Source organism: Microcaecilia unicolor, chromosome 11, assembly GCF_901765095.1.
Source record: "Microcaecilia unicolor chromosome 11, aMicUni1.1, whole genome shotgun sequence".
Taxonomy (NCBI): Eukaryota; Metazoa; Chordata; class Amphibia; order Gymnophiona; family Siphonopidae; genus Microcaecilia; species Microcaecilia unicolor.
Window position 1 is genome coordinate 38,848,953 of NC_044041.1, and position 13,252 is coordinate 38,862,204.

Genomic DNA, 13,252 nt, shown 5'->3' on the forward strand with positions numbered 1-13,252 from the left:
TAGCCCATTCACTTTGAATGGGCTGTGTTGGCATTGCTGCGCGGCAGCCGCTAGTGTGCCTTAGTAAACGAGGACAAGTATTCTCTTTTAATATTCCTGTTCTATATAATATTTCAAACACTAACTTGTCCTTAGTATCATACAAAACTTCTTGTACCAGAAACATTTGTTTGGGATTCATAAGAGAGGTTAATTTTCAGAACCTATAAACATAAAATTGCTGATACATATGCATTTATTGAAATTAATTTATCTATATTAATCTACATTTTCTGTTGTTTTTTTTTTTGTTTGTTTGTTTGTGTTTTAACAGATCTTTTGTTGGATGCCCAAGAGCTATGCAAATACACACACTCAGCAGTGGAGTATTATAGACACTGCCAAATAGAGGACTATGGATTCTTAGCAAAAGTAATGACATCTTTGGTTACTTTAGTTATAAAAATTCCCTTTTCAAAAGTTTAAATCATGCACCTAGGGTACATCAAGCTGAAATTGAGACAGCTGGGCCAGCTCAGTGTCTCAGCAGCACTGTGATAGGGCTGTGAAAGAAATTGATTCTTGTTGCAAACCCTTGAACTGGGACTGGCTCAGACTACACATAAAATAGAGAGTGGAAAGTTGATGCCAGACACAAGATGTCACTGTAACATTGTACTTGTTAATAGTAAGTGTTTGGGCATAATGAGGAAAAACCAATGAAGTTGAAGAAAAACAGGAGACGGGATGACATTAAAAAGTTAAAGCCACTTTGTTTTGTCTCTGTTTCCTCTCTCCCACATAGCCGTCATTCAAGTATACTCATAACAAATCAAACAAACCTATGAGCTGCTGCATCCACATTGTCGTTCTTTATTGCTGGTAGCATTTTTATTTGATCTCACTTATACTTGCAAACATGCCAGCTTGTGCAGCATACGAATGTACACAGAGGAAGTATAATGGAATAACCTTAATAGGTAGAGCAGTAATTTGTTATAAATCGCAATCAGTGTGTCATTTGGAGGGCCTGGTTATAGGGACTCCCTAGCATGTGTTGTATTCGGGCAGACATTTTTTTCTCCTGAGTAAAGGGCCACTAAAACATTCATCTATCTATTTATTTATTTACTTATTTATTACGTTTATATCCCACATTAAACATGAATAAGGTTGAAACCTTGGAGCATTTAAAATCTTTTTTTTTCCTGTGCCTAGATCAAAAGAGAAAGATGGTTTGTGGTAACTTGCTCCTTTTGTTTTGTGGAATGCAGTAGTATATTGTAAAAATGAACTTAATATTGTTTATTACTGCTATTTAAAAGAAAGATATTAAATAACTAGGGCAGAGCTACCTTCATGCAGAAGTCAGTCTAAATGTGCCAACATTTTCCAGTTCTGTGATAATATATTTATTTCTTCTTCAAGTCAGTCTTCAACAGCATTTTCTGTTATTTCTCAAATGCGAATACAATTATCTCTCTATATAAAAGGCAAAACCAACGTTCTATGAAGCCTCCAGCCGGAAGTGTGAAGGGGGCGAGATATCCGGTTTCCCTATGAGTGTCTGCCCCGCCCTCTCTGTAACACAGTCAGTGAAGGAAAACAGCAGAGCACGAAATCAAATCGCTGGCTCTGTAACAGTGAAGGACTCAGAGGGGGGAGGGGAGAGAGGCCAGAGGGCAGGGACACACACACTCCCACATGCACACAGAAAAAAACATTGCTAGCCCCCGTTTCATTTGCATCAGAAACGGGGCTTTTTTACTAGTAATGTTAATAAGTTTTGGATGTTACTGAATTCTATTATTCTGTCTCACTGTATTTCCAGTTTTGGCACAGTATAAGTCATCACAAGGACAAAATATAAGAAAACCAATGGACAGCATTAGGGGCTTAGAGCCCATTTAGTTATATTTAAACAAATTGAGAGATCTGCATGAAAGAAAATATTTATTTTTGTTATTTTGACTTATGAAAACCACTTGTCCCTGAAACATGCTCAAAACAGAATAATCCATTTGAATAAAAGAGGTGAGGTGAAGATGTGATTCCATGTGCCCCATTGAAAGGAGAGTTTAATTTTACTTCCAATCTTTATAACACCAGGCTTCCCAAAGCAGATTACAATAACAGTTAAAATGAACCCCTCAGTAACAGGATATCCTCACTGAAATTTGGCCATGTATTATTGTATTATACAGAACAGTGTAGAAAAATGAGCACAAAATGCAGCCTTTGTTAGTCCTATTTCCACCAGCTACAATAATTTATGAAGCTGTTTTAGTGATATTCAGTTTTGATTTCATGATATTTATATCTACATATGGGACACTTTCAAATAAATTAAAATGTTGTCAAATAAAGAACAAAAAGAAACTTTTTTCCTCCACCTTTTAAGGCACTGCCTATCCAACAGGAACTGCTTTTGACTTTTTACAGATGGACCACGTATAGACAGTTCCTAATTTCTAATAATCTTTGGCTATTGTTTTCAGCAGTGTTTTGCTATTTTTGGGAGGTGAGCTAAAACAGCATCAGGCTCCATCTGCTGACTTCCGCTCACATAATGGACTAGATAGGTTCACTTCATCTCCTGTTCATCCAGCCTCCTTGGGAAAAACATCTTGGAGACTCTGAATGGAATAGAAAAAGTTTGTTTCTATTATTCATCCCTCCAAGTTTAATTGTTGTGCATGTCCATATCTCAGTATAGATCTTACATTTGAAAGGGTGGAATGTGGGTGGTAAAGACAAAAATTGAAACCCCATAGTGATTCTGGACTAGACCCAACTGGAGTTCCTATACAGGAAAAGTCTATCCTAGACTTCCATTAATTGCAAGAACTGTGTACAAAAACTCAAAATCAGAACATAGCATATTAGTATATATGATTCTGATCAAAAGTATAAGCATATAAAACAAAATTTAGCATGATATTAAAATGGGACATTTCGATGAAAGAAAGGACAGTATCTTTCTAAAAACATCTTTGAAATATTTGATAGGAACACAGCTTATACCTGCAGCTGCCTTTTTCCTGTGGTAGTTTGCAAATGTTTTGCTAAAAATAACTGTTTATTATTTCATGTTTCTGCTTTTAGAATTCATCTCCTGGAGCAGACAGAGATGATTACGAAGAGTGGACGTACGAGAACTTTTTTAGTGAAGACGGAATAGTTCTTGATCCACTGGTTGTATTACCAGTTGCCTATGACATGATTTTTGCCCTAGTGCCAAGTGCAAGTGGTAAACTTTTATAATCTATTTGCATTTTCATAATTTCTCTCCCAGAAATATGTTTATATTCAGAGTCCGTTTTACTAATGTACATTAGGGAGTTGAAATTGGAATTAGCATGCACCATTAGCATTTGCCTGCACTAACAGTTAATACAGGATCGAGATTTTGGGCACAGGTATTTGAGCACTGCTGTTTGGACGCTGCCATTTTTGCACAAATGACATTTGGGCACTGCCCTATTGGTGCCTAATTTTTGAGCACCCATATGGGCACTTTCTAAGAGTCCTTCCCCACACTCATCAGGATCTGAGCCGGGTGCCGTCCAGGCCAGCAGAGGCGTGGTGCTACAGGCCTGGACGGCCTGCAGTCTTTGGAGTATAAGGGAGCATATAGCTGCCCCAGTAGATGCCTGTGAAAGGCGGAATAGGCAGCATCCTCCCTCACAGGACTGCTGCTGTAAGGGAGATCATAGCTGTCCCAGGCATTTCCTGTGAGGAAGGATGCTGCCTGTTCCATCTTCTCTCACAGGCACCTCCTGGGGCAACTATGCTCCAAGGACTGCCCAGCTCACAGCACCTTGCCTCTGCCAACCCAAACGGCCCTTAGTTCAGATCCCAGTGAGTGCGGGAGGCGGACGGGAAACCTTTAGGCAACTCCTGTTTGGGTGCCTAGAAGTCCGATTCCAATGTGTAAAGGTGCCCCAAAGGGTGGTGCCTATACTGTGATGCTTATTCCCTTGCGCCCAAATGGTAGTTCCCAAAATTCCTGCTTCGGTTAACACAGTGACTGGCACTTGGCAAGCACTCAGTCCCACATTAACTGACAAATGAGAAATAGGAGGTAATTCTATATAATGTGCCATAAGCTAGGCAAAAAAACAAAAGATAACAGTAGTTGAGCACCAAAACGGGGGTAAATCAGCAGTTAGGCATGTATATGCACTTAAGTACTATTCTATAAGTAATGCCACACTGGGAAAAGTCCAAGGGTCCATCGAGCACAGCATCTTGTCCACGACAGTGGCCAATCCAGGCCAAGGGCACCTGGCAAGCTTCCCAAACGTACAAACATTCTATACATGTTATTCCTGGAATTGTGGATTTTTCCCAAGTCCATTTAGTAGTGGTTTATGGACTTGTCCTTTAGGAAATCGTCTAACCCCTTTTTCCATATCATCAAGCTGATCAATCCATAGACTGGTGGGTTGTGTCCATCTACCAGCAGGTGGAGATAGAGAGCAAACTTTTGCCTCCCTATATGTGGTCATGTGCTGCCGGAAACTCCTCAGTATGTTCTCTATCTCAGCAGGTGGTGGTCACACACAGCAGCAGCTCTGGCTAGGCCTCCAAGCCTAATCCTTAGGTTTTGTTGAGGCCTGGGGTTGAGGGCTCTTTTGAGCAAGTGCAAACCTGGTGGAGCCAGGTCCCTCCTTTTCTCCCCCCTCCCGCTGGCTCCGTTTAAAAAAAAAAAAAAAAAAAAAATTTTAAACGTCTTTAAAGGCGTTTATTTTGACGTTTATTTAAACGTTCATTGCAGCTACTCACTGGGACACCAGTTCGTTACAGCTCGGAGCGGCAAGCAGGTAATTTTACCTTTTTCTAGCGGGCAGGGGGTTCCCCGATTCTTCTCCTCGTGGCATATGGCGTCGGAGGGCGAGGGCGCAAAGGGTCGCTCCCCGGATCGCTGGAGCGCTTCTAGAGGGGATGCGGGGGTTTTACAGCCTGATTCGCCCTTGATGGGTGACAGTTTAGTGACCGATGAATGTCCCGGTCCTTCCTCCGGCGTGGCGGTTTTTCCCGCCATAAACGCCCATCCCCCGCTCCTCGCCTCCGCCATCTTGGCCGGCCACGCGGCTCGGACGGCTTCTTCGGGGGCCGCCCTTGAGGTTGGAGACATTAATGCCATGAACGCCCTTAATTTGGGCGACGGCACAAAACCGGCTAATGTTAAGAGCCGTTCTTCCCGCGCGGCTCCTTCGCGGAGTTTCGCGCCGGACGCCATTTTGGATGCGCAGCATGTCTCTCCCCCGCTATTTCGAGCGCCGGTTGAGAGTGCGTCTAGGGCTGTTGCCCAGGCTGCGGAAGTGCACAGTCTGGGGGGTTTCTCCCCCGAGTTTGTTTTGCTGCTGCATCAGGCCTTCCTCATGCACAACGCTGCCCCTGCTCCCTCGTCTGGTAAAGAGGTTGAGGTTCCCAGAGGCAAACGCCCTCGGGTTGATTCCCAGGCCTTGGAGGAATTTGTCTCCTCCGATGTAGATGAGGGCAGCGTGTCTGAGGTCTCCCAACGGTCCTTTGCGGATTCCTTGGAGGAGACGGATCCCCGCTCGGTTGGAGCGGATGACCCCTCTGCAGCGCGGCTTTTTAGCCCAGAGGATTTGCCCAACCTGTTGTTACAGGCCATGGACACTTTGAAGATTTCCTCTCTGGAGGACGTCTCTCCCTCAGCCCCTGTTGGCTCTGCCATTATGCTGGGGACGAAGCGCCCGCCTAGAACCTTCCACATGCATGATGCCATGCACACCTTAATTTCGGCTCAATGGGATGCCCCAGAAGCGAGCCTTAAAGTGGCTAGGGCTATGTCCCGCCTCTATCCTTTGGCTGTGAGTGAGCGTGAGGCCTATCTGTGGCCTACCGTGGATTCTTTAATCACTGCGGTGACTAAGAAAACGGCGTTGCCGGTGGAAGGTGGCACGGCCCTAAAGGACGCCCAAGACAGAAGATTGGAGGCGGCCTTAAGGTCGTCCTTTGAGGCGGCTGCTTTAAGTTTGCAGGCCTCAGTTTGCGGCTCCTATGTGGCCAGGGCGTGCCTGACTATGGTGCAGCGGGCTTCCCCCTCGGATCATTCCTTGAGGGCTGATTGGCCGGCCCTGGAATCGGGCTTAGCCTATTTGGCAGACTTGCTGTATGATGTCTTGAGAGCCTCAGCTAAAGGCATGGCTCAGACAGTCTCTGCGCGGCGGTGGCTTTGGCTGAAACATTGGTCTGCTGACCACGCCTCTAAATCCCGCCTGGCTAGATTGCCTTTTAAAGGCAAGCTGCTCTTTGGGGTCGAGCTGGACAAAATCGTGACCGATCTCGGCACGTCTAAGGGCAAGAAGTTACCAGAGGTCAGGGCTCGGGCTAGTGCTCGTCCCGGTACCTCCAGAGGACGGTTTCAGGAAGCCCGTCGGTACCGCCCGGGCAGGTCGGGTTCTTCTGCCCCCTCTTCCTTTAAGAGGAATTTCTCCCCCAAGCAGCATTCCTTTCGCAGAGACCGCCGTCCCGGAGGTGCTCCCTCCGGTCCTCCCCCAGGGTCTCGTACCCAATGACGGGGTCTTGGTCCACGCCCCAGTGCAGATTGGAGGACGGCTGTCCTCGTTTCTGGGCGAGTGGACCACAATAACTTCAGACGCTTGGGTGCTGGAAGTCATCAGAGACGGCTACAAGCTAGAGTTCTGCCGACCCTTAAGAGACGGGTTTGTACTCTCTCCCTGCAAGTCTCCGGTCAAAGCTGTGGCAGTGCAGCAGACTTTGGACAATCTGATCCGCCTGGGTGCGGTCGTTCCGGTGCCAGAAAGTCAGCTTGGCAAGGGGCGTTACTCCATTTACTTTGTGGTACCAAAGAAAGGAGGTTCTGTCCGGCCTATCCTCGACCTCAAAGGGGTCAATCGGGCCTTGAAAGTGCGGCACTTTCGCATGGAGACTCTCCGCTCTGTTATAGCGGCAGTGAAGGCAGGGGAGTACCTGGCATCCTTGGACATCAAGGAAGCATACTTGCATATTCCCATCTGGCCTCCTCATCAACGCTTTCTGCGTTTTGCAGTCCTGGGCCGACACTTCCAGTTCAGAGCCCTCCCTTTCGGGTTGGCTACTGCTCCGCGGACCTTTTCCAAAGTAATGGTGGTCATAGCGGCCTTCCTGCGAAAGGAAGGAGTACAAGTCCATCCTTATCTGGACGACTGGTTGATCCGAGCCCCCTCTTATGCAGAGTGCGGCAAAGCTGTGGACCGGGTAGTTGCTCTTTTGAGCTCCCTGGGATGGATCATCAACTGGGAGAAGAGCCAGCTGCGCCCGACTCAGTCCCTGGAGTATCTGGGAGTTCGATTCGACACCCAAGTGGGCAGAGTGTTCCTGCCAGACAATCGGATTGTCAAACTTCAGGCTCAGGTGGACCAGTTCCTAGTAGCCTCTCCTCTTCGGGCTTGGGACTATGTGCAGCTGTTGGGCTCTATGACGGCCACGATGGAAGTAGTGCCCTGGGCCAGGGCTCATATGAGACCACTACAACACTCTCTGCTGCAGCGCTGGACTCCGATGTCGGAGGATTATGCTGTGCGCCTTCCCTTGGATCCAGCAGTGCGCAAGGCGCTGAGCTGGTGGATGCAGACAGACAAGTTGTCTGCGGGAATGCCTCTGGTGACCCCAGAGTGGATTGTCGTCACGACGGACGCCTCTTTGTCGGGCTGGGGAGCCCACTGTTTGGGAAGGACAGCGCAGGGGCTCTGGTCTCCTGCAGAGGCAAAGTGGTCTATCAACCTCCTGGAACTCAGAGCCATTCGGTTGGCGCTTTTGGAGTTCATCCCGGTACTGGTGTTGAAGCCTGTACGGGTCCTGTCGGACAATGCCACGGCTGTGGCCTATGTCAACCGCCAGGGAGGTACCAAGAGCGCCCCTCTAGCCAAGGAGGCTATGAGTCTATGCCAGTGGGCAGAAGCGAACCTGGAACAGCTGTCAGCGGCCCACATTGCCGGAGTCATGAATGTCAAGGCGGACTTTCTCAGTCGCCATACCTTGGAGCCCGGAGAGTGGCAGCTATCTGCTCAGGCGTTCTTGGACATCACGAAGCGCTGGGGCCAGCCGAGCCTAGATCTGATGGCGTCATCGGCCAATTGCCAAGTGCCGCGCTTTTTCAGCAGAGGACGGGACCCTCGATCCCTGGGAGTAGATGCTCTTCTCCAACAGTGGCCGACACAAGAGCTTCTCTATGTGTTCCCGCCCTGGCCCATGTTGGGCAGGGTGCTAGACCGGGTGGCAAAGCATCCCGGCAGGGTAATCCTGGTGGGTCCGGATTGACCCAGACGTCCCTGTTATGCGGACTTGATCAGGCTCTCAGTCGACGATCCTCTGCGGCTGCCAGTGGAGCAGGGCCTGTTACATCAGGGTCCCGTGGTGATGGAGGATCCCTCCCCCTTTGGTCTTACGGCCTGGCTATTGAGCGGCAGCGTCTGAGGAAGAAGGGCTTCTCAGACAAGGTCATCGCCACTATGCTGAGAGCGAGGAAGCGCTCTACTTCTACTGCTTACGCCAGGGTTTGGCGTATCTTTGCAGCGTGGTGTGAAGCAGGCTCACTTTCTCCTTTCACTGCTCCAATTTCTTCAGTGTTGGCGTTCCTGCAAGAAGGTCTGGACAAAGGCCTGTCGCTCAGTTCCCTTAAAGTCCAGGTAGCGGCTCTGGCTTGCTTCAGGGGCCGCCTGAAGGGTGCTTCCCTGGCTTCGCAGCCAGATGTGGTGCGCTTTCTTAAGGGAGTTAATCACCTGCGCCCTCCTCTGCACTCAGTGGTGCCTGCGTGGAATCTCAACCTGGTGCTAAGAGCCTTGCAGAAGCCGCCGTTTGAACCCTTGTCAAGGGCATCTCTGAAAGACCTGACGTTGAAAGCAGTCTTTTTGGTGGCTATCACTTCAGCCAGAAGAGTTTCCGAGCTCCAGGCGCTCTCATGTCGAGAGCCTTTTCTGCAGTTCACTGAGGCAGGAGTGACTATTCGCACAGTGCCTTCCTTTCTGCCCAAGATTGTTTCTCGCTTCCATGTGAATCAGCAGCTCTGTCTCCCTTCCTTTCGTAGGGAGGACTACCCAGAGGAGTACTCTGCTCTTAAATATCTGGATGTGAGACGAGTCATCATCAGATACTTGGAAGTGACCAATGATTTCCGGAAATCGGATCATCTGTTTGTCCTGTATGCAGGTCCTCGTAGGGGTCTGCAGGCGGCTAAGCCTACAGTGGCAAGATGGGTCAAGGAAGCCATTGCAGCGGCTTATGTGGCCGCGGGGAAGGTGCCGCCTATCCAGCTGAAGGCTCACTCCACAAGAGCTCAGGCGGCCTCGATGGCAGAGGCCAGTTCCGTCTCCTTGGAAGAGATATGCAAGGCGGCAACTTGGGCTTCGGCCCATACATTCTCCAAGCATTACCGCTTGACTGTGGCTGCTCGGGCGGAGGCCCGGTTTGGAGCTTCAGTGTTGCGGTCAGGGATTTCTATGTCCCGCCCTGGGTGAGTACTGCTTCGGTACATCCCACCAGTCTATGGATTGATCAGCTTGATGATATGGAAGGTAAAATTATGTATAATCATACCTGATAATTTTCTTTCCATTAATCATAGCTGATCAATCCATAGCCCCTCCCAGATATCTGTACTGTTTTTATTCTGGTTGCATTTCAGGTTCAAGTTCAGTCTTCAGTTACTTCAGAAAGACTTCGTGTTCAAGTTTTTTCACTTGGATTCTTCAAGAGTTAAGACGAGTTTGTGTTACAGTGAGCTGCTGCATTCCTCTCCCCTCCGTTTTACGGGGCTGGATTGAGACTTAAAATTCTGCCGGCACTCCCTCCCACTTCGTGCGGCTGTAGGGCAGCTTTGTACCCCTCCCGCTTCGGCGGTGTTAGGGTCAGTCAGCTCCTCCCGCGGTTGCGGTTGCAGGATAAGCCAGATCCCCCCGCATCGGCGGGTGTGGTGTCCCTCCCCCGCTCCGCGGGGATGAGCTGGACGGATTCCCCTCCCCCACTTGTGTGGGGATGAGCTGGGTTAATTCCCCTCCCCCGTTTCGGCGGTGGTGAGCTGGGCAGAGTGTCCCTTCGTGGGTGTAATTCTCTAAGTGCTGAGTCCTGCGGATGGAGCTTTGATATCGACATACGGAGGAGTTTCCGGCAGCACATGACCACATATAGGGAGGCAAAAGTTTGCTCTCTATCTCCACCTGCTGGTAGATGGACACAACCCACCAGTCTATGGATTGATCAGCTATGATTAATGGAAAGAAAATTATCAGGTATGATTATACATAATTTTACCTTAAACTCTGCCAAGCTAACCGTCTTCACCACATTCTCCGGCAACAAATTCCACAGTTTAATTATGCGTTGGGTGAAGAAAAATTTTCTCCGATTGGGTTCTTCAGTGTTCTTGCATGTAACTGCAAAGGGGGCATTCCTATGGGAGGGGCATGGGAAGACCATGGGCGTTCCCACTATTTCTTGTGTAATTTATAGAATACTCTCATTTAGGCGCAACGATTTACATCAGCCATAGACATGACATAAATGGTTGCACCTAAAGGTTGGCATGTTACTGTATACTTATGTTGATATTCTATAACAGATTTGGTGCGCAAGCGTGCCGTTACAGAATACTAGCTGAGCACTCAAATTTTAGGTGCCTAAGTTTGAGTGCCCTTTATTGAATTGATCCCTTAAAGTGCAGTAAGGTACCGCATGTTGACTGTTAATGCAGCAGATAACCCAGGATATTTAATGCCACCTCATTAGGTAACATTAACTGCATCTGCATGATAAATGTATTGTTTCTGTGCTGAGTATATGGGAAGATGCTGGGCATGCCTCTATTAGTTAATGTAGACGTTTTGAAATAAACGCATGGTAACTGCAAAAGTTTAACACAGCTTGGTGAAACATGGCTTTAAAAATTACTGCTGTGATCGTTGAGAAGAGATAAGATCTTGTTAAGCATCTTGGTTATTTTAGTTACATTGGCAAAGTGTAGTCGGACATTGAGTGCTGTGGTTTTAGAAGCATTTGTTTTAAAATAGTGAATTTTTTTTTAATTATCATATTTTTCCTGCTTCTTTGGACTTGCAGCTTAATCAGAACTAGCATCAGCTTGGGTGCCAAGGGTGGCCCAAGGCAATTCTCCACCAGAGACAGAGATGAGATGCCGCCACGGTCTAGCATCTCCCCCCTTCCCTCCTCAGTCCTCTTCCCTGCATTTACCTTCATTTTTCTTTTTCAAAAAGCAGCAGCAATTCCCATAGGCTGTCCTGCCACCGACACCAGCCTCTTCCCTCTACTGCCTCCCACCTCTGAGGAAACGGGAAGTTTCATTAAGAGGCAGGCCTCAGTAGGGAGACGAGGCCGGTGCCTTCGGCAGGGCAGCCTATGGGAATTGCTGCCACCTTTTGGAAAAGAAAAAAAGAAGGTAAATGCGGGGAAAAGGGTTGAGGAGGGAAGGGGGGGGGAAATGCTCCATGGAGAGTGTCACCTGAGGCCCCCACCTCAGTTGGCCTTATGGTAGGGCCACCACTGCTGGCTACAGTGCCATGAGTCTGTCTTAGAAGCTTCCCAAGGTGTTTCTTTAACTTCTATAATCTATTATAACCCAGCCTTTCCAGTGACATTTGGCCAGGGGCTACAGACTGCCTGTGGGACATGTGCACATTTAGTTCACAACTGTAAGTGGCAACCATTGAGCAAAAGGCTTGGAACTCCCTCCTCCAGCAGGGACTGTGAGTGCTATTTCCGCAGCATCTCTGGCTAGCCTGGGCAAGGAAGCTGAGTCCAGGGGTCAAACCCTGGCAGGTTTTAAATTCAGTTTTGGTTCACCATTACTAAACTCCCATCTGTAAGGAAATAGCCAGATTCTGAGCAGGATTTGTGTTGTCCTTGTCTATAAAATTGTTTAAGATTGTATGTTCTGTGTCTCTTGCAGGTAAAATTATGTATCCTTTGGATTGTGTAAATCTGGCATACTGTTCATATGTGAAAGGTAATAGAAATATAAGGATTATTGCAACTGTATCATAGCATCTTAAGAACTATTGGTAAAAGCAAATTTTAACCCTTTTTATTTTAACATTTTCTTAAAATAAAAAAAGAAAAATTTGAGCTCAAGTCCTCCATGGCATACTGTAATCCCACCAACACTGGTTGACTAAACAAGTATAATCCAGCACATAAACCAGACTTTCTTTTTGTATACATGATCCATTTTTATTTCTTCTTCAGTCCACATCAGTAAACAACTGATTTAAAATCAGAGTATAACATTATGATCACCAAATGTAGCTGAAATTAAATGATCAAATGATCAATAGCAACTTCAAAACTGATCTGACAGCATGTTTTCATCAGTTGACCAATTTGACCATCAAGATTTACAGAACGTTTTGCAGCTACCAGCCTATCCCACTTTGAAGTACTTGACAATGAGAAATATTTGTTTCCAGAAGGAATTTTGCAGGCTAACTGTAAAGCCATGTAGTTACTAAAATGGTGCAGAATCTGCAGTAAAAGCCATCCGAGGTGATACTTAAGTGAGGTCAATTTTACAAAAGAATGCCTATATGAGAAATCCATAAATACGCCTATTGTAAGCCTATTTATTACAGGCTATTCTTCAAAAAGCACTTCCAGTAAATATCACAAATATTTCCATATCACTTAAAAAATGTTCTTTAATTCGTAGAGAGAAGTGTCTTTTGAGTTCTGCGGTAATCATATATAAGGCAAAAGGCTAGCTCCAGTTATACTGAGACTTCCTCTATTGCCTTTCAAAATTATAATCATCTACCCAGAAACTCCTTTTGTACATCACTAAAGCTTACTCCTGTTATTCTATCCTATCTGTCTATGTTTCATCTTTGCTTACAACCTTTGCTATCTATTAAATTATTTTATTGCTTATTGTGTTGACATTGTAAGTAGTATACTATGCTATACTTTGTAGTGCAATTTAAATATGTTTACTGCTATAATTGTCTATTGCTTATGTTTGACTTACTTTTGCTGTACACCATCTTGAGTGAATTCCTTCAAAAAGGCGGCGGTAAGTAATCCAAATAAATAAATATAAATATCTTTTTAAAACAATTTTTACAATGAGTGCAAAGAATCTTTATCATATCAGCCCTTATCTGATCATGCCAGCTGCTTATGTTATATTTTAGAACCAACTAACAAGATCACGTTTTGAGCCAGTAACAGCATAGTGGTGTAAGTGGAATGAATGAGTGCTTTTTGAAACATTGATGCAGAGCTATTACTGGCT

General features: G+C 46.5%; 1 protein-coding gene across 1 annotated transcript in view; it reads left to right on the forward strand.

The window, feature by feature from the left end:
• KNTC1 (kinetochore associated 1) overlaps positions 1–13,252 on the forward strand; it is a 318,233-nt gene that overhangs the window by 210,530 nt on the left and 94,451 nt on the right. Inside the window, exons 36-38 of the mRNA XM_030219253.1 lie at positions 314–411; positions 3,085–3,229; positions 11,915–11,971. Coding sequence (XP_030075113.1) covers positions 314–411; positions 3,085–3,229; positions 11,915–11,971 — 300 coding nt within the window. The remainder of the gene's footprint in view (positions 1–313; positions 412–3,084; positions 3,230–11,914; positions 11,972–13,252) is intronic.